Raw genomic sequence first — 22,368 nt, 5'->3', positions numbered from 1 at the left:
GCTGCTGTGGGAAGCTAATAAAAACCCCAAACCCACAATATACAAACCAGCTTTAAAACAAAATTAGAGTTGTTGAAGTCTATTATTTTGTCACTGTGCAGGGCTTTTACAACCCATAGGAGGTGTGTTAGCTGGTTCTCACCACACAAATAAATGTTTTCAAAATGTTACCAACTCGTGCTTCCAGATTACTGGAGTCCTGCAATAATTAATAACACTTGACTGCCAAGAGGGGAATTGCAAATTATTTTTACAAAAATTCCATTTTTTTCCCTAAAGTCTCTTGCACAGCTACTTTGCTTTGGTTGCAGCTTTGTAGTAGGGCTGTAGTAATCCCTGACTCCCCCAAACTAGACCTTGATTTCTGTTAATACAAAGGTGGTCTGTTAGCAATAGCTAGCGGTGGAATCAAATGGGAATTGATAAGCTGTTCTGTACAGTGTCATTAAAATGAATTCTGGTAAATACAACATCTGAGTTCTTTCCAGATTAAGGTGCTTTTAAGCATTTGTTGATATGAAGACTAGAAACAGTTTTGAATGTTCCACTAATAAATAACATGCTTAGAAAAGGAACAGTAAGCTGCCTTTAGCATGGGGAGAAAATCTAATGCTTGGTTTCCAGTTAAATAGCAATGAATAACAAGAGGAACTTGTGAACTTATAATAAAAATGCATTAGTAAACCAGATGAATTTTTGACTCTGTTGTGTCCGTATTACAAACAAATTAATAATTATATTGTTCCTGTAGGTTACCCGTGAATGTGATTAATGTTCAGTGTTACATTTTCTACTGTGTTCTGGCAATATGGAAACCAGAATGTTTAGCGAGAACACAATTCCAAATTAAAGCAATAAATCAGAGTTAGTGAGGTAAGGTGTGCAGTGTGCCCCACTCCTCGACAGTCACTGAGAGAGGGCAGTGTCTTATCCCACTTCTTTTGGCAGCAAGAGCCTCTTTATCAGCTACTGTCGTTCCAGTCACGCTTGTGTTCACGTCTTTGCTACATGCTCTGCTGATTACCTTGGAAAAGGGCAATGCTGTAACTGTTCAACTGACCTTTCAGTTTATTTTCTCTTGTGTAATATGAAACATGAGCTAATGCAGCCTTAGTCTACTGATTTTGAGAAAATCTGTCGCTGCGTTTCTGCAGCTTTCAGCTCAGATGTGATGGGGTTTCTCTGTAGTAACATTAATTCCAGAAACTCCATCAACTTCAGATATCATCACAACAGTGAAGCAAATTATTACAGCTAAAAGAGGGGCTTTAGTGTACAATTCATGAATAATAAAGACTGCTTAGAAGAGGAATAGTGAAACAATGACTATTAAATGAAGAAATCCTATACCTAAATAAATGATGCATGCTGCTGGTAAATTTGTTTCCTTACATGCAGAGAAAAAAAATATAGAACTCTCATTATTTTATAATTGCTGTCTTATTTAGACTGTATCCTCATGACAGGGAAGCTGTAGTGCTTTGGTAGATACAGAATATACATAGCTGTGCTATTCCATGAGGTTGTAACTTGGCATACTATTGTAAGTTTGGGGGTTTGTCTGTGGGGTTTGGGTTTTTTTGTTTGTTTGTTTTTAAATTTTTCTTTATTTGGGCTTTTTTTTTTTTGTCTTTGTTCCTTGAGGATTGTGTGCTTTAGTTGCTAAGTTTTTTTAAATTACTTTATTCCTTTTATTCCATTAGAGGGTTAAAGTAAATGGCTTTCTTGTAGGGAGTGTTGATACATGCACAGTTCTTTCTTCTTCTCTCCTGGAATTGATGTCTCTAAGTAGTTTGCTGGGCTTCTGATGGAAAGAAAATGTCTCTTGGTCCTTCTAAACACTAGTAATTTGTTACACTTACCCTGCAAGGTACATCCATGTGTTTCTAATAAACTGAAGTGGGTGAGATGAACTGGAGTTGTGTGTAAGAGAGTCTCTAAATATTGGCCAGGGGGGAGGTGGGTGGGGAGGGGGATTGGGATTGGTTTAGATAAACCTGTGGAGCAATTGTTAATAAATAATTGCATTAATTTTGCATTTGGTTCTGAACTGAGACCTCTGTGTGTTCATTCTAAAGCTGACGACGAAAACATTACAGTGGTCAAATACTGCCAAAATAACTAAGTTACTTTAATGGTTAAAGCAGGGGAAGATGCTGCTGGTCAGCAACAAATAATCTTGCTAAAATACTATGGACTGATCCTTATCTGTATTAGACCTCACAGCTTATAGGTCTTTACATCTCTGCTAGAAATTGCTGGTAGTATGTCAAGTAAATCTGTAGTTCCCCTTTTTCTGCCCTTTTTTTGTCATGCTTCTATGTACTAGACTTTTTGTTAAGGCTTGACTTGCATGGCATTGTACTCTAAATTATTTTGCAAGGAAATTATGCTGAATCAGATGCCTTGTCTTGCGTTGATGGCTTTCAACAGAGCAAGTGATTATGCATTATTTATCCCAAGCAAATATTTCTTAATTTTTGATGCTGCATTTCGTTTGAGATGTGAACTACATTAGTGTTCTACACATAAATGCTTTACCTCAGCATTCTGAAATCATGAAACACCCAAAGAGAATTGGGAATTATTATCTGCCAAGGAGAGAAAATTTGGGAAAGCTATTTTTCAAGCTTTTGCCTTTCTTGCTTACTCTTATGAGTTCTCTATTGGATGGTCTTCTAGCAGCTAGTAAAACACGTTTTTGGTAGGAATTACAACATAAATGGCTTAAGTTTGTAAGTTCCTTATTGGAATAACTATATCCTCAGTTTACTTTGGTATCTGTTGATTTTTTTTTTTACTCCTGAAAGGAACTTAATGTCATTGGCCAACCTGCAGAAGCCTTAATTTTCAGGTAAAGTTGTGTTTTAAATTGACTCTGATGTTGGAGAGAGGTAAATTGCTTTGTAGAGAACACTTTTGTAAATGGAGCAATTAGAACATTTGGGGAATTCAGATTTAGGTATGGGGAAACTTTTTAAGATCATGATTTCAGAATCATGTAACAACTTCACTTTTAACCTGCGGAAAAGGAAAATTAAGTGGTCATCTCCTGGATCTTTATAATCATCATCCACTGCTATCTAGTGCTTCTAAAGCATCTCTCTCAGAATTGTTCTAATATTTCAAAGGCTGCATGTGTTGCATGTTGTTGATGTTCCTTAATCTATTTAAATGTGTATTAAAAAGATTTCTTGAATGGGACAGGATTTGCTTGCAGAAAGAGCAAGTCAATCAACTGCAACTATAAAATTGGTAGAAGTTAAAAATGCAGTAAATCTGTTGTTCTCAAGTAGTCATACCCACCCAGGATTTACTGTGCCTTTACTTCCTATTTTCCTTAAGTGTGGTTACTCTGTGAAATACTCTGAATAGCCAAATTAAAAGTTCCTGACAGGGGTGGAGAAAAGAATGAAGTAAAACTGAAGACTCCTGTTTTGGTGTATTTTCCCTAGTGATAAATGACATTGAAGAAGCTGCAGACAGGAATTTTACATCTGTTCTAGTTCAGAGTGGTCTGATGCCTTTGATTTGCTGGGCAGCAAAATTTGCTTTAGGAAGAGCTTTATCTCTCCCACTTCAGTCTTCCTTCAATCCATTGCTTTCTAAGCAGTTGAATGATGAGAGATTGAGGGAATAACAGGCTACAGAGTAAAGGGGAAGATGAGAATCAGACTTGCTGATCTGAGCAGGGCCTCTGCACTGGCTTTCACTGCATCAGTGTAAGTCTGTGTAACTGCATCTACAAGTGATTACAGCAATATTAGAAAGAGGTAACAACCCCATAAAGCTATGGACTGTGGTCCATGACACTGGCATTAATTTAAATGTTTGTACTTGCTGGAAAATGGAGGATTTGGTTATAGAGAGTACCTTATTGGGAATTTTCTTTCATTTCCTGTTTCCTTTTGTATATGCAGAATTGGGCTTTCCATATGGATAGCAGATACCATTATCAAAGTCTCTCCTACTTGCTTTCATCTTTTGAATAAATTAGCATTAATACTGGGCCAATACTGTAGAAGTGTAAACTATGACAAAAAGGCTGATGTGGACAAAAATCTAGAAGATTAATAGCTACTAAAACCAGCATTATAAGCAGAAGAGGGGCTAAAATCATTAATTTCAGTGTTGTCGCCACAGGTTTTACAGTAAGCTGACTGACTGTTCTATAAACTGCAGTAACAACAGCGTTGTAAAATAGCATGAGAATGTCCCTAAAAATGTCTTGAAGTTTTGTAGCCATCTTGGTGTTCTGCACCAGCCTCTTTAAATGAGAGTATCTTGTATGCTGCCAAAGCCTTTTTGGTTATTAGTTTCTGTTTAGATTCCTGTGATGCTTAAGAAACTAAAGCTAATCCGCTTAAATTTAAAAGTTTAAAATACTACAATACCTCTTTGTTATTTTATGAGGTGTCCTGGAAGGAGTTAGTACCTCTTCTGCATGGAAGAATAAAGATGTGAAAGCTTTACATGGGGCTCTAATTCAGTACTTTGACTTATAATCAGACTTCAATAATCTGCCAGAAGTCTTATTTCAATATAGCATTCGACTTTGGGGAGGAAGAAGAAGCTTAGCTTTATTTTTCTTATGCTCCATATTGAGGCTGACAATTTAACATATACCTGGAACTTTTTTAATGGGTTCAATAGTTTAATTAACTCCGTGGTTATAGGAACTGCAGAATCAGGGGTATTTGTATATCAAAGTTACAAAATAAATAGAACACTATGTTTTTTGGCATAAGGCTGTATAATTTTAAATAAAACTGAGAACTCTTTACTTCTGTTGTAAAAGTTTTAGTTGTATAGGTATCCATAAGAAAAAAAAAAATATTTGAGAATGTTTCAGTGATAGAAGTGTGAGGAATAAGTGCTCACCTGACATACCAACTCTTGAAGTGGCTGCTGATGTAATATTGTCTTTACATGTTCATTTGGAAGGTTATTTTATTGGCAGGATACTTGTTTACTGGATAGTCATTATAGTAATTCATGTTTGATGTTTTAATCCTGCCTCTATGGAAAGTCAGCCAATTCTTACACTTCTATTGTAAGGCTTTAAACAAAGCTGCATATAAAGCATGGGATTTAAAGCAATGCTGTGTTACAAATTATGAATGTAACAAAAGGAAAAGACTGTTGTGACTGTGTTTCAGGTGATGTTTACGATTACCAGTGTTTCACATTGAAATAATAATGGGGAGGGCAAAAATGTTGGTGTAAAAGCATTTGATAATAGATTTATAATTTGTTTCAATCTAGGTGTTCAGTGTTCTTGGGCTCATGCCAAGACTGAAATCTTTTCAGCAAGTCTGAAGACAACAATTTCAGTATTTCAGTTTTAAGAAGCATTGATCTATTAACAGAGGCTTGATGAATGAATATGGGACTTGAAAACCTTGCTTTTTGATAGAAACTCCAGGAGTGCACCATAAGCAGCTCCCTTTCTGCTGCCTGCACTGGTCAGAAGTGTGTTGCTGTACCTGTAGTAAAGGACTTTCATGTACAACTTCTTTCAGTCACTTCAGATGCTCTGTTCAGAGTTGTGTGGGTCCTCTTGTTGCTCAGTATAGGTTTTTTTGTTTCAAAGGTAATGGTTGTACTTTTCAACTCATAGTTTGGTACAGTTTTTACCTTGTAATCCTCATCAGTGTTATGCTGGGAAATTACGAAATCTTAAGAGACTTTGCAGTGTCTGAGGACTTGAAAAGTATGAAGGCAGAAATCAGTCTTTTCTTGTTACTATAGCTCTAGCTGCTGAGGTCAACTGTCCCCATGTCCAGCATATTGAGATTTTCACTTATGAAATGCATTCAGAACCTGTCATATGTCATAAAGTATATATATGCACAGCTGAACATGACATAACTTTCAGTGTTGAAGAGGAGATCACAAAATGTAGTCTTAATCTATATCTAGTTTTAATACTTGCATGCTATTAGTGAACAATATAAATATTAGGAATTGGTTGAACAAAAATATTTTCTGTCATTTTCTGTGTGTAATCCTGGGGTGTCATTTTGGAAGATAAAAAGCCAGTGTTTCACAAGCCTTAGTAATATAGAAATGAAAGCCAAAATATCTGTGAAAGTAAAACCTTAATGCAAACCCTAAATCTGGAGGTGAGCATGTACTTAACTCAATCCTTTCTTTCATTCAGAGGAGCAACAGGCTGCAGTTGCTGCTTTACAAGGCCTTTCTGCTGTCTTACAAGGCCTTCTGTGACAAGTAATGTTCTGTTCCAGATGTATTTCATCTCCTGAGATGAGTTTTTGGAATAGTTCATAGCAAAAATAATTGATCCATTTCAGGAGTTGGTGAGTTTTTTCCGGAGCTTTGAGCAAACTACAATTCCTTACTGGATAATCTCAAGAGGTGGTTGAAAAGAATAAATTCTTTTTGGTTGTAATTTTAAAGCAATTACAGTGAATTGTTGCAAAAATCTTTATTTCTGCAATGTGATGCAACAATAATACCTGAATTAACTTAGTCTGTTAAAAGAAGCATGCCTCTGTACAAATAGAAGGAGCATTTTTACTCAATGTACATGATGCTGTGTTGCTTGTTCCAAGTCTGTTCTGTATAAAAAACCATTATTTTAAAAATCCTATACATCCTTTCTCAACAATTCATCTAATAAGTTCCTTTTCTTGCTTCACCTCGGTCTCCCCACCAAAAAAATTTATTGAGCATGTAATCTTGCTCACCACTTTTTACAAAATGACCAAAGAGAAGCCTTTTTTTACAATAATATTCAAGATCACTTCATGTATTAAATACCATGATCTCTTTGTGTCATAGTTTGCTTAAACAGTGAATTTACTGAAAGAGAAAAATTGAAGCAGTGGAAGTTCTTAGTGCTTTCATGACAAGAATCAAGAGTTTACAATGTATGAATTACTGTTTTTTTTTTTTTTTTAATTTATTTTTTTTCCCCAAAGATACAGAATCACCTAATTGCTTTCTGAAAGTCCAATTTTATCCATCCCACATTCAAATCTGGAATTTGTCAGATGCTTGTTTCTCTGGAATGAGATGAATGGGTTTGATTCCTAGGGAGGGATCATGTTGGGTTAGAAGAGCAGGCCGCTGGCATGCGTTACACTTCTAGGTGATGTGAAGTAAATCATAGCCTTTTTCTTTCCTGCACTGAGATTTCAGTCCTTCTTTGTGGCCTGCTGTTCTTCTCTGGTAATAAAGGATTCATTTCCTTCTCCTGCAACTTTCAAGGGTTTGTGATTGACTGCTGTGTAAAAATGAAGCTGACCATTCCTTTCTGCTCAATATGGGGAATACCCCATCCACCGAATCACATTCTTAAAGCTGTGACGCTGTATTTGTGGCAAGAGTGGGGAAGAAAAGAAAAAGTTTGGTTAGATAACATATTTCAATACCCTCTCTTCTGTTTTACCTGGGCCAATCTCATTGCTTCAGTTCGATCTTCTCTGAAGTTACAGCAGTTACCTATAGTGGAACAGATCTGCTTCAGCCACAGTGGAACAAGGTGGAAACAAGACATGTGACAGGCAGCAATTTTGAAACAGCTTACATATGGCAGAAAAATAGGGATTTGCAGATAATGTTCCAAATATACTTCTTACTGTATTTTATTTTCCCTTAAACAATTAAATATATATATACACATGCAAAACCTATATGTATGTATATAACTATACTTGTATCCTACAATAAAGAATGAGTTAAATTTCAAAGCTGTAGTGGTTCTTTTATTTTTTTCCCTGAGGAGAACCCTTCAAAAGTAGAGTAATTTGAATTTACCAGATGATATATGTTCAAATTCTGAGGCGATTTGTGACTTGCTCTGTGTTTTTTGTATTTAAGCTTTATATAAATCTTTGTGATTGCAGTTGTTTAAAATGTAAGCCAGTCAACTGAGTTTGTATATGTATATATTACACTTATAGTTGGAAATCTGACAAAATATTTTCCTTCAAGGACATAAATGAAATTGACTATCAGAGCAGTAGTAGTTAGTAATGCACTTCTGAGGATTATACCCATGAGCAAATTGTAAAGGAATAATGCAGGTGGATGGACAAAAATAGTTATGAGTGTATTTGCTACAGTGTATCCTGGAGGCATTTGCAAATCTTTCTCCCTTTAAAGATGATCATCAGTCTTAATAATAAAATAATAAAAACTCACTGGGAGATTAACCTTAAAAGTAGTCATAGTACTCTAAATTAATTCAGGTAATGCTGTTTACAGCAACTAGTAATTAGAGATTTTAATCTTCTAATTTGAACTAATTAGGGGCCAAAAAAATCAAGACTTTGCAACAAATCACAGAGTTCTAAGTCCTGACACTGGAAACAGACTGCAGCTTCTTTTTCCTTAAGGAACAAGATGCTATTCCATAGTGCTGGTTTAGCATTTTTATTTCCTATTGCATATTGTAGGAAGTGTAACAAGGCAGACAAGTTTGGTTTTGCTGGGGTTCTTACTGATTTTTATATACTTCAGAAGACTCTTTACCATTTATGAAAAGACAAACACATTTCTAATTTACCTCAGTGTCTTACTGAAGACAACAAAAAAATTGTCCAGGTAACATTAATTAAATGCTCAACTGCAGCTTTTAGCTGTGCTTCTGCACAAAATAGCTCATAATTTAGGGGTCAAAGTTGACTCTCTTGTTTATATTGTACCTCTGATGTTACCATCAATTCCAGAAACCTACCTGGAGAAAACATAGCAAAATATGTCAAAAAACTCTAAGCTCTTACAGGCAAAGTTTTATGTTAGAGGTTTAGGGCATTTCAATTCCTACTGGAGTAAGTGGGTATAGTCCAAATAATTATTTTTATGAAGCTGTAGTTTTTTTCCAAATTGTTGCAGTGTCAGGGACTGACTGCAAAGTCTTGCTGATTGTCTCTGTAAAGAGGTTGCCTAATGAGCCCCTTTCTGCAAGGACCAGATGGGTTTGTCCATGCTGACATGCTGTACTGCAAACTTTTCAATGGCCTGAGAATGTCTTGTCTATTAAAACTGGCTGTGAGAGAGTGGCAGGCCCATCCAGCTCTCCCTAGGAGGCTTGTGCCTGATATTAGTAAGATGGAAGGAAAAGTGCTAGGCTGTTCAGAGTGTGAAGTTCTCCTGTTGTGTTGTAATACTGGGATTTCTTGGCTGCCAATCAGGAGGTGTAGTTTTATTTAGAAAGTGCAAAATGTTCCTGTAAAGTATAGAAAGCACTGACAAACACAAAGATTGCAATTTTAGGCTGTGTAACAACCATGGAAAAATTGTATGGTTTGTATTTGAGGTTTTTTTTTTTTCTATTCTATTAGAGAGCAGTGAATCTTGTGTGTTTAATTAATTTTTTTGGGGGGGAGGTTTAAACTTGCTAATGTAAGAGAGACACTTGCTAATCTTTCTATAAAATGTTCTCTGTTTTCATTGCAAGGTATTCTCTGTTTTATAACCACTTGAAGAACATTGAGGAAAGTGAAGGTGGCCTTGGTAAATTTACAAAAAGTTACAAAACCTTTGGAGTTAACCAACTTCCAGATGGTGGAATATACTGCAAAGAGTGGGCACCAGGAGCAGAAGCAGTGTTTCTTGCAGGTGACTTCAGTAAGTATTCTTAGGAAAATGTCTTCCCTGCACAATGTTCTACATCAATATTCTCTACATTTAAAGAAAATTTTGTTGCAATGATGAAATTCTGATAGTAAAAAATATGTCATGGCTTAAATGAATAATATTTTCCTGTGTGTTGCAGTAGCTTATGAAGATGTGTTTCTGTTTCGTGGTCAGTGTTAGGCATTTTTTTAATACCCCAAAGGCAATGACTCATGTCCCACTGGATCACACAGCAACTTGAGGCTGTATCTAAGCTTCCTGAAGTTCTTTTTAAAGCTTTATAACTAGACTTTTATAAAACTGTATGCAGAGAAGCAAAAATAACAGTGAAATAATTTGCTTCATCTTCTTTTACTGATCGAACAACAGTGTCGTCTAAGGACCAAGGCAGAATTCTCACCCATTTTGAGAGTTTAGACAAAACTTCTGCTGGAAAATTATAGCCTGAAGTCAAGCCAAATATTACTGAAAGAGTAGGTACTCTGTTTTTGTGAGGGCAGAAGGAGGAAAGATGTTAGAAGAATGGGATGGTGGCAGTATTACATGGAGGAGTTGCCTTTCTTGCTCTGAGAACCAGGAAGACTATTCCCTTTGAATTTGAAACAAAAATATAAATCTTCTTATTTGAAGGCTATCTACAGTCAAATTATGTTCTAAAATTTTTAGATGAAAGTGACATTCATCATTGCTCTTCAACCCTGTAATATAGTTCCTTGCTGTTCTTTTTGTTTAGGGTTTTGGAGAGTTTTGTTCTGATTTTCCTTTTCACCTCTACTCTTGCTTCTGTTAGGTCTGCCAAGGTACTAGTTCTTGCATTGCTGGTTCTTACTGAACGGGGACTTTGTGAAATTATTTACTTCATTTAACTGTGTTTCAGAAGCATGTAGTTTTATTTATCTGACCTTGGTTTTGCAAAAATGCTGATCTAGAGTGTGTTCAGTGTACTTATATTGCAAAAAAGCAATAGGAAAAGAAGTTCTTTGAAGCAGTTAACTACTTCAGCTTAGACACAAAGCTAAATGTCAGCCATTCCTTACCCCTGTCTGAGGAAAGTATTGAAAGGAAACTCCATTGTAGGAATGTTTTTTATTAAAAAAAGAAATCCTGTTTTTGATGCAGAAGTGAAACACAAAAGTTAGTGTAACACTGCTTTCAGCCATGTTCCTGTTTGATATGATTAACATAGTGAATGATAAAGTAGCTTTTCTTGAAGTGCCGCTTGTCATTTTATTGGAATAGACATTGATAAATATGTTAGTGTAGTTCTTGCATTTTAATATTGAAATTGGATATGTCCTCTAATTCAACAGTGAATAATGAGTTCTATATAGTTCACCCACTGCTAGATAACAGTGATTTCAGGTGTCAATATAGACTGCAAGGCAGCTAGATCAGACTATTTTCATAGGTCGATTTTATATGTATAAATATACAGAAATTTCTCCTCCTTGTCCCTCCTCTACTTGCTGCAACTCCACCCATTGCTCAAGATTTTCATGGGATGGGTGCAGGTTAAATTTATAAACACAGCTAGAGTGCATTTATTTTAAATATGTATTTTAAAAGCTAGTAATATTAAAAACAAACTTTTAATAATATGTTTGATAATTTGAAAAAAGGCTGTAACTTGTAAATTGCTTTATTAGCTTGAGGGTGGGAAGTATATGTATACCAGAATAGGGTAGCTAAACACTGGAATAGTTTTCTAAACCCTACTTAATTTAAAATATTTGATGTAGTACATCGTATGAAGCAGAAATTTAATATCTTAGAGTAGTTGTATTTAGACCCTAATGTAATATGGCAAGAAGAAGGAAAAAAAAATAAAAAAAAAAATCATTGTAATGTGGATGAACTGTGTTTCTTGTATATATCAGTCAGTCATAGTAAAGTATTCATTCCCAAAGGGGACAACAGTATACTTGGAAAGACTGAAGGAATGGAAGGTTGTCATTCATTCCCTGAATAATATTCTCATGAGAAATTGGATTGCAAAACCCTAAGATTTAGAGCCAGATTGCTACAGATATGTTTAATTAAAACTGAATCCCTTTAACCTTTCTTTAAATTTTCTAGCAGGTTAAAGTCTCAGACTAAATTTTTGATTATATTGTGCTTAAATTGGATATTGGGATAGCCTTTAATAAGATTTTTTTTTTAAATAAAACTTTTTTATAAAAAGAACCATAGTGTAACCACGTCACGGGAAGTTGGAAATCTTAGACAACGAAATAAACCTTGGAATTAGATGACAGAAGCTCTTTAGGTTTTAAACTGAAATATGGTGGTATATAATATAAAAACTGTCAATTAATTTTTTTTGGTTTTTTTTTGGAGATGGATAGCAGTGTTTTCCTTAATAATATGGTATTGTCTGAGAACATCTTAATGTTTGATGTAATGACACAAAGTATTAGTCTCAGCTATTTCATCTTAAGGATCAAAAACTAGTAAAAATTAAAATGGCCAGTATTGGTTATATACACAGACTTTGAACTATTTTTTTCCAAATTTATAATTTAGCTGATAGTTAATAATATCTTGGTTATGAATTATGTGTAGGATAAATATGACTAATTTACTTCTGTAATTATATACATGTGAAGTCTCAGTACTGTACATGTAGTTTTTGGTGAATGACTTCTATGCCTCAGACAATAAAAGCTTTGCTATTAGGGTATTTTGACTCAAATTATGGTATTTTTATACCTTATTCTGAGAAACTTGTAATTAATGGGATAACTCCAATTTACAGAAAAATACTTAGTATCACTGTGCATTTTGGAGGAAAAAAAAAGAAAAAGCTAGAAACTAGTAATAGCACACAAATCTGTAAGTGCATTGGAGAATGAAAAACATGAATTCAAGAAAATCTCAATGCTTTCAGACCTAGTTTTGTCTCTTTAAAACTCCATAATTGAAGAGAAAAAGTATTGTATCTATTGGTGCTCTAGTATGATGCTTTACTCTAAGAAGTATTAAATGAACATCCCAAAACATTAAGATTTGTCAATTAGTACTTTCAGCATCTCAGTAAATCAAGTCTATGAGGCAATTAGTCAGCTGAATTTCCAATACTAGAGGCACTATCAACAATATAACTCCTTCAAAAGCTCTCAGTGATAACAATGAATATTTCATTTGTGTGCTCTATTGCTGAGGATCCTGGTGACTACTGGCAATTTATTGCTGCTTTACAATTAACTATTTCAAAATAAGTCAGTGAACTGTGAATTTTGAGAGTAACCCACAGAATTTATTTAGGAATTGGAGCACTCACATTAGTATTTGGTCATGCAGAGGCTCAGTGAGTTATCAGTAAACAATTCCTTAATTTTGAAAAGAAAGCTACTGGTTTTAAAAAGCTTAAGAGTAAGTATGCATATATTGATTTGGAAGTCAGCATTTGTTATAATACATTGTTATAGTTGTGGTTTCTGTTCTTTTATTTGTCTTCCTTCCTTCCCAGCTAACATTGATGTAAAATTTTGATAAGTCTGGAATGTCTGGTTTGGTTTCTTCTTCCTTTTTCTTGCACTGGTGGGGAAGGCTTCTGCTGTGGTTGGATGGTGAAGGGGAGGGTAGGATACTATGTTCTGGGGGGATATTTGTCTATTATTTAAACTATAACAGTATCCCTTCAGAGTGAAAAGGGAGTACCTTAAGGCATTGTACTTCCTAATTTGGGTATCTCACATCTGACTAAAATTTTATGTATCAGAATGTTTTGGATTTTTTTAATTCCAGATTTTTACTGAGAGATTCTAGGTACTGTCATGTTATCTTACTGAATTTCTTACTGTTTCCTTCCAAGATTTTTATAGCAAAATACTTAAGTTTGATGAGTAAAGTCAGTGTTAAAGTGCAGATGATTGAAAGTGGTAGACTTTAATATAAGGTGGCACTAATATCCAAGGAAACATCCTATCTGAGAATTAATGACACTTGTTTTTATGTCAGTGTTTGAGCTGTTTGCCCAATTTCCAACAGCTCAAGAGCAGGAGCATGAGCATTAATGTAATCTGCTTTAAAAATTATTAACGTGGCAAGAGGAAGACCTAATTAGCCACTTTGTAGAACAGGATAGTGTCCTTGGAAAATCTCTCCAGTTATGTTCTGATTTCATATTCCAGTCAAGTGGAATACAGGTCTCTTGCTGGGATACTGGGATTTTGAAGCTCTTTCCCTTGTCTGAACTGCTTCTTGTCTGATAGACTTTCTTCAAGGATGGTGTGTGTTTGCTGAACTCTCTATTCTCCTTAGACGTCTTTAATTGATCAGAAATTATGTGGAAATACAATTGCTATAAGAGATTTGATTTCACTTGAGAATTCAGCCTTATTTGATAAAGATTTTTCACTTTTGAAAAAATAGCTACAGTTCTTATATCGGACAAAGTCAATTGTTTGGTTAATATGCAAGGACTACTCCTTTCCTCTGTGAGAAGTGTTAATTTCTTGTGTGAAACTCCAAGTTCAGACATGGGCCTCAGAGGTGTATGGCTATATCTTGTCAGTGTGGAAACAAAATCAGGAGATGGAGCAGGAAGTCACTCAAATTGTCATTTATCTGGAAATATGCATTTAAATTGAGTTTTTTGTCACTAATGGTAGAACCCAAACCTTTATAGCTTTGAATTCTGTTCTACATAAAAGCTCAGTTCATGATTCTTTGGCATGCTAAGGGTGTAGTTTTGAGCAAGTTCCCTTGTGCCTCCTGTTGCTGAGGTAGGATGTAATGTTTAAATGATTGACTGGATTTGGAAGATCCAATCACAAAGATGGGACAAAACAAAGTATCAGGCTATCAAAGATGTCTTCTGTGTTGGATTAAGCCATAGATGAGGCTTCAACTTTTGTACAGAAGCTTTTGCTTTTGTGTGTGGCTTAGGGGTATTCTGTGATGGTGTCCCTTCTCCCCAACACCTATTCAAACTGATTATTTGAACTTCTGCTGGTAATCTCAGCCTTTTCCTGTTTGTAGTTGTTGGCAGAATCTTTGAAGACTCTGTTCTTAAGCTAAGATATTTCTTTTGACATTTTCATTTTCATCTTCATAATAGTCTAGTAATCCCTTGTTGGTTAGTTGAGTTTTTTTCCTTTTTTTTCCCTCAGGCATTTTTGGCTAAGTTTTGCTGAAAAATCAGAAAACCAAGTAGTAAAACTGAGAGAAGCATGAGCCACTGTCTCTTTAAAGGGAACCTTCAGTTTTCAGAGTGTTCTATGTTCTTTATGCCTCTGGCATTAATACAAAGCAATGTTTTCTGTCATAATCTTTCTAAGTGAGCTCCTCTCCAGGGGTAATTAGTAAACAGTATTAGTAAGCAGTGGGTTTAAGTAGGACCATCTGGGGCAGATGGGTATTGCTTTGCATTTATTTTTAAATCATGAGCCACAGGCTTGCAGTCACAGACTATGGCTGATAGCAGGAGGGATTAACAGGAGCATCTGGCATTGCTGGCAGGTGAAGGGGAAAGTTCAGGCAACTTTGGCAGAACTATCAAATCTTTCTGTGGAGAGAAGAACTATTTAACTAAGTAGAGAGATGTAACCATTCCCCCTCTGAAGGAGGGAAGAGATGTAGTTTCAGTAGAGGTCATGAGAATCTTTTTCAGTATTGTAAGAATGCAGTGGTTTTGGTGAATGTGATTCCATGCACGTTCCCCTGGGTGAATTTTATAAAAACTGGGCCTAAGACTTTCTTGCTGTTACTTTCAATTTTGCTCAGTATTTATCACCTGGCATATGTTCAGTTTGTGCATTGAATCAAGAGGTGTAGCTCCATTGGAAAGAGTTTCATGAGAAACCATGAAGATGGTGGGATGTCTGTGGGGAGAGGAAGATGGAAAGAACCTAGTGTAAGTCCCCCAAGATGTGTCTTGACTGTCATAAATCCTAAACTGTTTTTAAAACATACTTCTTGAGACTTCTTAACATCTTTGTTACATTTTTCATCTTCTGTTTTCTCATTTTTGCCTGGAATATTTATTTGAGACAGTCTAACTGTTTATAATTAAAAAAGAAAAACCAAAACTTTTTTAAAGTGCTGTATTCTACATCTTTTTACCATGACCTGAAATAATATCTTAATAAATAAGAATAATATATTATTTATTATTATTATTAATAAATAATATATTAATAAAATATCTATATTTTATTAATAATTATATTTATAAACTGTTTATAGTTTGAAGTTTAGACATTTTATTAAGGAGTATTGCTTAATTGCCAAGGTGTTGTTTTGTTTGATGTTGGTCCTGGTAGATATTAGTTGTGTTTGTTTAATTATTTTTCTTCATTGAAACTTCAGTGTAAAGCCAAGGGGGAAAAAATATTCAAATCTTACTAATATGTAAGTTCTTCTGCTGTTAAGGAATTAGTTTAGTAAATACTTTCCCCCTGCTAATATGTGTAATTTGGCTCCATTATCCAAATACTTTAAACATAAAAACTATCATCTAAATAGAATACTGAATTAATTGCATTTCTCTTTTACTCTCCACTGTAAAATGAGTAGGTACCAGAATATTTGTCTGGCATAGTTATTTTTGTCACATTGTGTGGCCTTGTTTAATTTGTGTCTTTGAGTGTTCTTTAACTAAAGATTGGCAGTTCTTGGGTTTAAACAGCTGTGCAAATGCAACCAACAACTTTGAAAGCAGTCTGGTCTTTCTCTGAAACTCAACACATCCATGCATTGCTAGGGAAGATGATCTTTTTGTTGCACAGCAGATAATATTTGTGATTACTGGTGTTTTGGAAAATACATATGCTGATGAGTAGAACTTCTTAATTTCTCTACCTCCCCTGCTGTGATTTCCATGGTGGCAAAAGTGATGATTCTGCTTCAGTTTAGCTGGCCAATTTTTTATTGAAATGTTTTTAACCCTGACATGTTTAGTAGCAATGTTGTTTTATACAAGTCTGAGTTAATATTCTTGAACTGAATGCTGCTTATTCTTCTTTCAATGATGTGTGAGTTTTGGTGTGGTTTTTGGTTCTTTGTTTTGTTTTTTTGTTTTTTTTTTTTTTTGTTGTTCTTATTGTTTTTATTTATTACAAGAGACCATGCCATGGAAATAGATAAGCATGAAGGAGATTTACATGTGTTGCTTTAGCATCTCGTAATTCAGTTTTCTGTGTTGACTGGTTCCTATTTAGCTTGAATTTGAACTAAGGCAAAAAGAAAAAAAGGAACTTTCAAACTTATATTGTTACTTCCTTTTAGCCTAGAAATGACTCCATTGCTGAAGTGTGTCAGTTCAGAAGTGTTATCTTTACTCCATTCCTAGGAGTTAACCTTGAATGTGCTTACAGACACTCCAGACTCCCTTGGCAGGTGTCTGCTCAGATGTACAGGCCAAAATGACTATCTTCAGTGCTCAGTAAATCCAAAGAGGACAAAGAATCTGGAATTGTAGGATTTAAGCTTGCTTCAGTTTTTTGATTTTTTTAATGACAAAGGAATCTTCTTGAAGACTTAATACTGTGGCATTTCATTTTACCCCTTTTGAATGTGTGTGTAGTATCAGGTATAAAAGTATTTGTGTCTGCTCTCACTGAAGTTTATTGTGAGAAAGATGGAACTCAGACTTCCACCTTTGAATTGGAATTGGATACGTTTTAAGATGAACACTTAGTATTGTTTCTTATATTTGCAGATGGCTGGAATCCATTTTCTCATCCATATAAGAAGTTGGAATATGGGAAGTGGGAGTTGTTCATTCCACCTGAAGATGGCCATTCTCCTGTGCCCCATGGATCAAAGCTAAAGGTGTTGGTTCTAAACTTACTCCACCTCTTGTAAACCCTTCTTACTCATTTACTGCCCATTTTGTTTTCTTTTAAGTAAATTTATCGTCCTCTAATTGTTCTAAGAAGCAGAATCAGTTTATCTAGTTGAACAAAGTGACCTAAAGGAGCGAAATATTAAGCATCACAAAGATTTTGGGAACAGGCTGAAATGTAGTAGTAGGGTATTACACCATATTATAAGAGGAAAACTGTTTACAAATTGAAATCTGAAAAATAAAAATTAAGTAAAGTATAGGTAAAACATTTCTGTATTTGATGCAACTACATGTTATTAGGATCCTATTAAACTCTCAATGTCTCGGTAATTTTTTCAATACTTTTAACCATGGCTTTTCAGGTGGTTTTTTTTTTTTTTTTTTGTTGCTTTAATGGTGCATGCATATTTGTAAAACTTCTACTTACCCTTTAGGAATTCAGAGTATTGAGTGGAAGGCTTAAGTATGTGAAACTGAACACAGTTGTATTTCATGAGCATCCATGAGCTTAAAATGCTTTCTTCCAGAAATTAATGGAAAATTTCTTTGAGCTGTCAAATGCCACAGTTGTTTGCTTAGTGCAAATACACCCAATGACAGCTAACAGCAGAGCTGATGATTTCTAGGTGAATATTGATTTAAACCAGAGATGTGCTTTGTTGCATGCAGAGCTTGAGTTGCAGAGATACTGGGTGCTAACAGAGGGCAGTAATAAGTAGTAAAGGAAAGAAATGTACTGAAGTTACCTGTAGACTAGGAAAATTAAGAATTTGCGAGCAAAATAATATTTGTAAAATATATACAAATAATATTTTTATTATACTACTGTATTTTCAGAGATCCCATCAACACAACTAAAATACTGAAAAAAAAATCCTCACTTTCTGCTGGAAATCAGCTTAAGGAAACAAGAAATCTGTTAAACCAGAGATATGTATAAGAATGCTCTGGAAATGCTTACTCAGTGTGTGTGCTTATCTCTGTGCTTTTTGTTATGGCTTATGAAATCATCCCGGTAATAAATAAAGATAAATTGAAATTTAGGAATAATTATTCAAGGACGAGAAAGCTGCTTTTATTTTACAGAGCAGGAAAGAAAACAGTTGTCTGCAACTCAAAAATGCAAGGTATTATTTAGCAAGGTATGAGAGTGCAGAATGGTTGTTTAATATTTTCCATGGTTTTGAGACGCAAGTAGGTTAGATTTTTTGATTGTTGCTAAATTTACCTTCTGTGTTTTATCTACAAAACTCTTGACTCATCTACTGGACAATATTCTATGCTCTTTGTAAAGATAAGAGGTGTGAATGATGATGAGTGTTGATAATTATTAAACATAATAGCAAAAAGGCATAGATTCTTAAATGCTTTTGGAGCAATGAAAAATGATTTTTTTCTCTTAGATAATCACTGGTCATATCTCCTTATTTTGATGTCTTGATAGTATTTTCTTCCTGTTCAGCATTTTCTTTGAAATCTGAACTCATAAAGCAAGGATTGCATTATACATAATTTGTTTAGTATGCAGAATTTATACTGATTGCTCTTGGTACTGATGTACTTGCAAGATGAATTGCTCTACTTCTGTAGTTGCTCTGAGTTTTCTGAAAAGCCAAAAGATACCCACAGGCAGAGTAGAATGTGAGTTTTTCCTTATTTATTTATTTTTCTTGTTTTAGGTTTCTTCTACCCTGTTACTTTAATTGTGCTTTCCATGATCAATTTTTAGGCAAAGTTATGTCTGTCATTGACACTCAAATTACATTACTGTCTAACAGGCTTTTGAAGCAGGAGTGTCTGTCTGCATGTGAAACAAATTTTCTTTGGAGTATATGCCTTAATAAAAGGACCAAATATTTAGAAACTTGATTCATGAGTGTATGTAATCATAATTGATGGCTCCATCCATATGGAGCTACTCCCAGCCTCATCTGTAGCTTTGCTAGTAATCTTCCATGACATTTTGTTTTTGTTCTGTGCTGCCTTCAGGACTGAATCCAACACTTCACAATGTGTACTTGTGATGTAGTCAGATGATGGGACTAACAGAAAAAAACAAAAAAAGGCTTCAGTAAAGGTAGTTCAAAGGTGGTTTATCACAAAAGCTTTTGGAGTATTCACATGGTAGGCATGTACCTTACCTTCATGCTACAGCTGATCTTACCCTCTCCCATTCTACCAATGGGTGCAGAAAGTTTCTGCTTTTCCGTAAGTTTTCCTTGAGCTACATGGTTCAAACATTTATGATTGTTCATAATGTCTGTATTTTGTGTATTAGAGCACAGTTTTGCTGTTCTTTGTTCATGTAGAAGCTGAGAATATTGATTGTTTGCAGATAGAATTTGCTATGCAGATTGCAGAGGTAATGTTGAAGTACACAGGCACTGGTGTCTGCACCAGACTAGACAACAGACAGCTTTCTAATAATGATAGTATTTCCCATTTTTCTTTACTAAAGAAGCCTAAGGAAATCACAGCTTTAAAAGTTTCTTTTGCCACTATGATTCTTAAAAACTTAAGTTAAAATAGTCAGCTTCAGACATTACTGTGGTGATTAATCTGTTAAGGGAAAAAAAATGTCTCCTCCAGAAGGTCCTTATCTTTAGCTTCTGTCTACTGTGTTTTGATCTTCAGTTCCACACAGGCAAATGCCAAGTTCTGAAATGGTAACAAGGTCATTTCTTTTAAATAAGTAATATCTAAGCCAGAATGGGAAATGGATGGAGTGTAGTCAGTGACACTAATTTAGATCAGGTCACAAAATATTTTCATGGGAAAATAAATGAGGAGCAGAGGTCAAACGTTTGCCTGTTTTCAATAGTAGCAGGCTGTCTACTGTAGCTTTTCAGGCAGTCTTCTCATATGTAAATGTAAACATTGCAAAAAACGAGTAATTAAAAAGCCTGCTGTATATCTTCTGACACTTTTCTGTGTGAAGAGATGGAAGCTTATGATAGTTGAGTGACTCCCTTGTGAATTTTGACATCCATCTTCAAAATAAGGTTACCTGCTAGAAAAGGGTATCTTTTCTCTTTCTTCCATGGATCAATTGGGAGCTTAGGGTGAGTTAAGTGAAAAAATACAGTTGCTATTGTGGTAAGATAGTACTGTCTTTGAAGCTTCTGACAGATGTCACAAGTGAGCACAGATTTAAACCCAAAGCCAAATGTTATCATTTCATAAAAGAAGCATTTTTACCTCTCATTATTTCTAATGAGGTAGTTTGAAAGTGTTTTCCTTAAATAATCAGCATGTTTGTCACTCTACAGTGATAGCAGTTGGGGTGCAAGTACTTGCCTTTTGTGGTGGAAAATGATTTTTTTCCTTCATTTTTGGTATTCTTAATTACCTTTTTACAGAACACAGCAACCTTCTAAAAAAATTATCATGGATAGACTTTTATAGCAAGTCTCATCATGTGTGGTCGTAGTAATGCCGGAGTTTAATCAGTGTTACACTTTGTCCTTTTACTGTTTATTTATAATTGATTTTTCCAACTGCTTAAATGTACCTGCAAGTTAAGTTTTCACTGTAGTTGACAAGATCCTAATTTTGAAATAGTGTCAGGGATAGTAGGTAAAATTAGGGATACGGATAGTGTTGGTAAAAATTGAGATCTTAGTATCTGCACTGGGGAATTTGCTTAATATTATTTACAGGAATGTCAAGGAACAACACAAAATGGAAAACAATTGGCAGTTTGAATCCTTTAAGAATTTAAACCTAGTTGAAAATATTTTCCTAATTCATGGTCAAGTTCTAAAATATTTTCACACATCTAAATAAGAAAAAATGGCAAGGTCAGTACTTGAAAAATATTGGCAATTATGATAGAGCTACCTGTTGCTCTGTAATACTAACTAGGAAAAGAATCTTTATAGCAGAACTCCTAAATTTTCTTTTGTGAGCTGGAGAGGATATATTAAAATACTAGTTATTGTTCAACTTTCTAATAATAACAATAGATACATGATTTCTGAAATTATTACCAGAACAATTTTTTTTTAGATTAATAAACTCATCTGACATAGCTTACCATGTGCTGGGTGGGTGCATGTATATATGCAACTAAATACCACTTGAATATTCATGAAATGTAATTCATATGTTTTTCCTGGAAAGAACACCTCAGAAAGTGGTAGAAACTTTTTTAAAAACACTGCATTACAGTATTTAAGTCTGTATCCTTTTCTTCTTCACATGTCTGAGTGTGTGTATATATATATATTTTTTTTTTTCTATGTATTGAAATGGTGACAATAGTTTTTTGGGGGAGTACCTTGTACTGTAATGAGGTGATTAGATTTGATAACCTGGGCACTTGTTAACACAATATTTTTCTACTGCTACTCTTGCATGTTTGAGTGGTTTCAGTGATTGCTGAACAGGAGTTATAGGTGCCAAGGCCAGTACAAGAGCGAGACAAGCATGAACAACACAGTTCTTTCATCAGTTTGTAGAAAATGCTTTCAAAGTTCACTGTGATTGGTTTTAATAGTTTTGCAGTCCAAATGTATTACCCTTTTTAATATTCAAGTGTGCAAAGGAAGAACTACATTGAGTCAGAACATTAACAGTTTATTAATCATGATTGAAAGTACCTAAAAGTACATTTGTATTCATGAGGAGCTGGGCAGAGGAAAGCTAGTTGCAAAGAATATTTTTAAAACTTAATCCTTACGGTTTTTATCACTTTGTCCTATACTTCATAGTAGATCTGCACGCTATGTGTTAAACTTGTAAACCTTGAAGAGGAATCAAATATGGTGAGGGGGTAGGTTAATCTGTGTCAGGGAATGACTGCTAGTAAAATTCATCAAGTGTAATTACTGTCACCAATGAAATAGATGGTGCTGCAGCTGACCCTACTGATCAGGAGGTGCAGCAGCATAGTACCAGACTGGTGTGGAGTTCAGGTTTCATGCACTTCAAGCACTCCGTAGTAAAAACGTGTTTATAATGACAATGTG

General features: G+C 34.8%; 1 protein-coding gene across 3 annotated transcripts in view; it reads left to right on the top strand.

The window, feature by feature from the left end:
- The first annotated feature begins 9,389 nt into the window (after positions 1 to 9,389).
- Positions 9,390 to 22,368, top strand: part of GBE1 (1,4-alpha-glucan branching enzyme 1) — a 103,658-nt gene continuing 90,679 nt past the window's right edge. For all 3 annotated transcript variants that reach the window (XM_033518528.1, XM_033518514.1, XM_033518517.1), the window contains exons 1-2: positions 9,390 to 9,597; positions 17,270 to 17,382. In XM_033518528.1, the coding sequence (XP_033374419.1) occupies positions 9,405 to 9,597; positions 17,270 to 17,382 (306 nt within the window). In that variant the 5' untranslated portion in view covers positions 9,390 to 9,404. The remainder of the gene's footprint in view (positions 9,598 to 17,269; positions 17,383 to 22,368) is intronic.

Source organism: Parus major, chromosome 1, assembly GCF_001522545.3.
Source record: "Parus major isolate Abel chromosome 1, Parus_major1.1, whole genome shotgun sequence".
Lineage (NCBI taxonomy): Eukaryota > Metazoa > Chordata > Aves > Passeriformes > Paridae > Parus > Parus major.
This window is presented reverse-complemented; position numbering and strand designations above follow the sequence as displayed.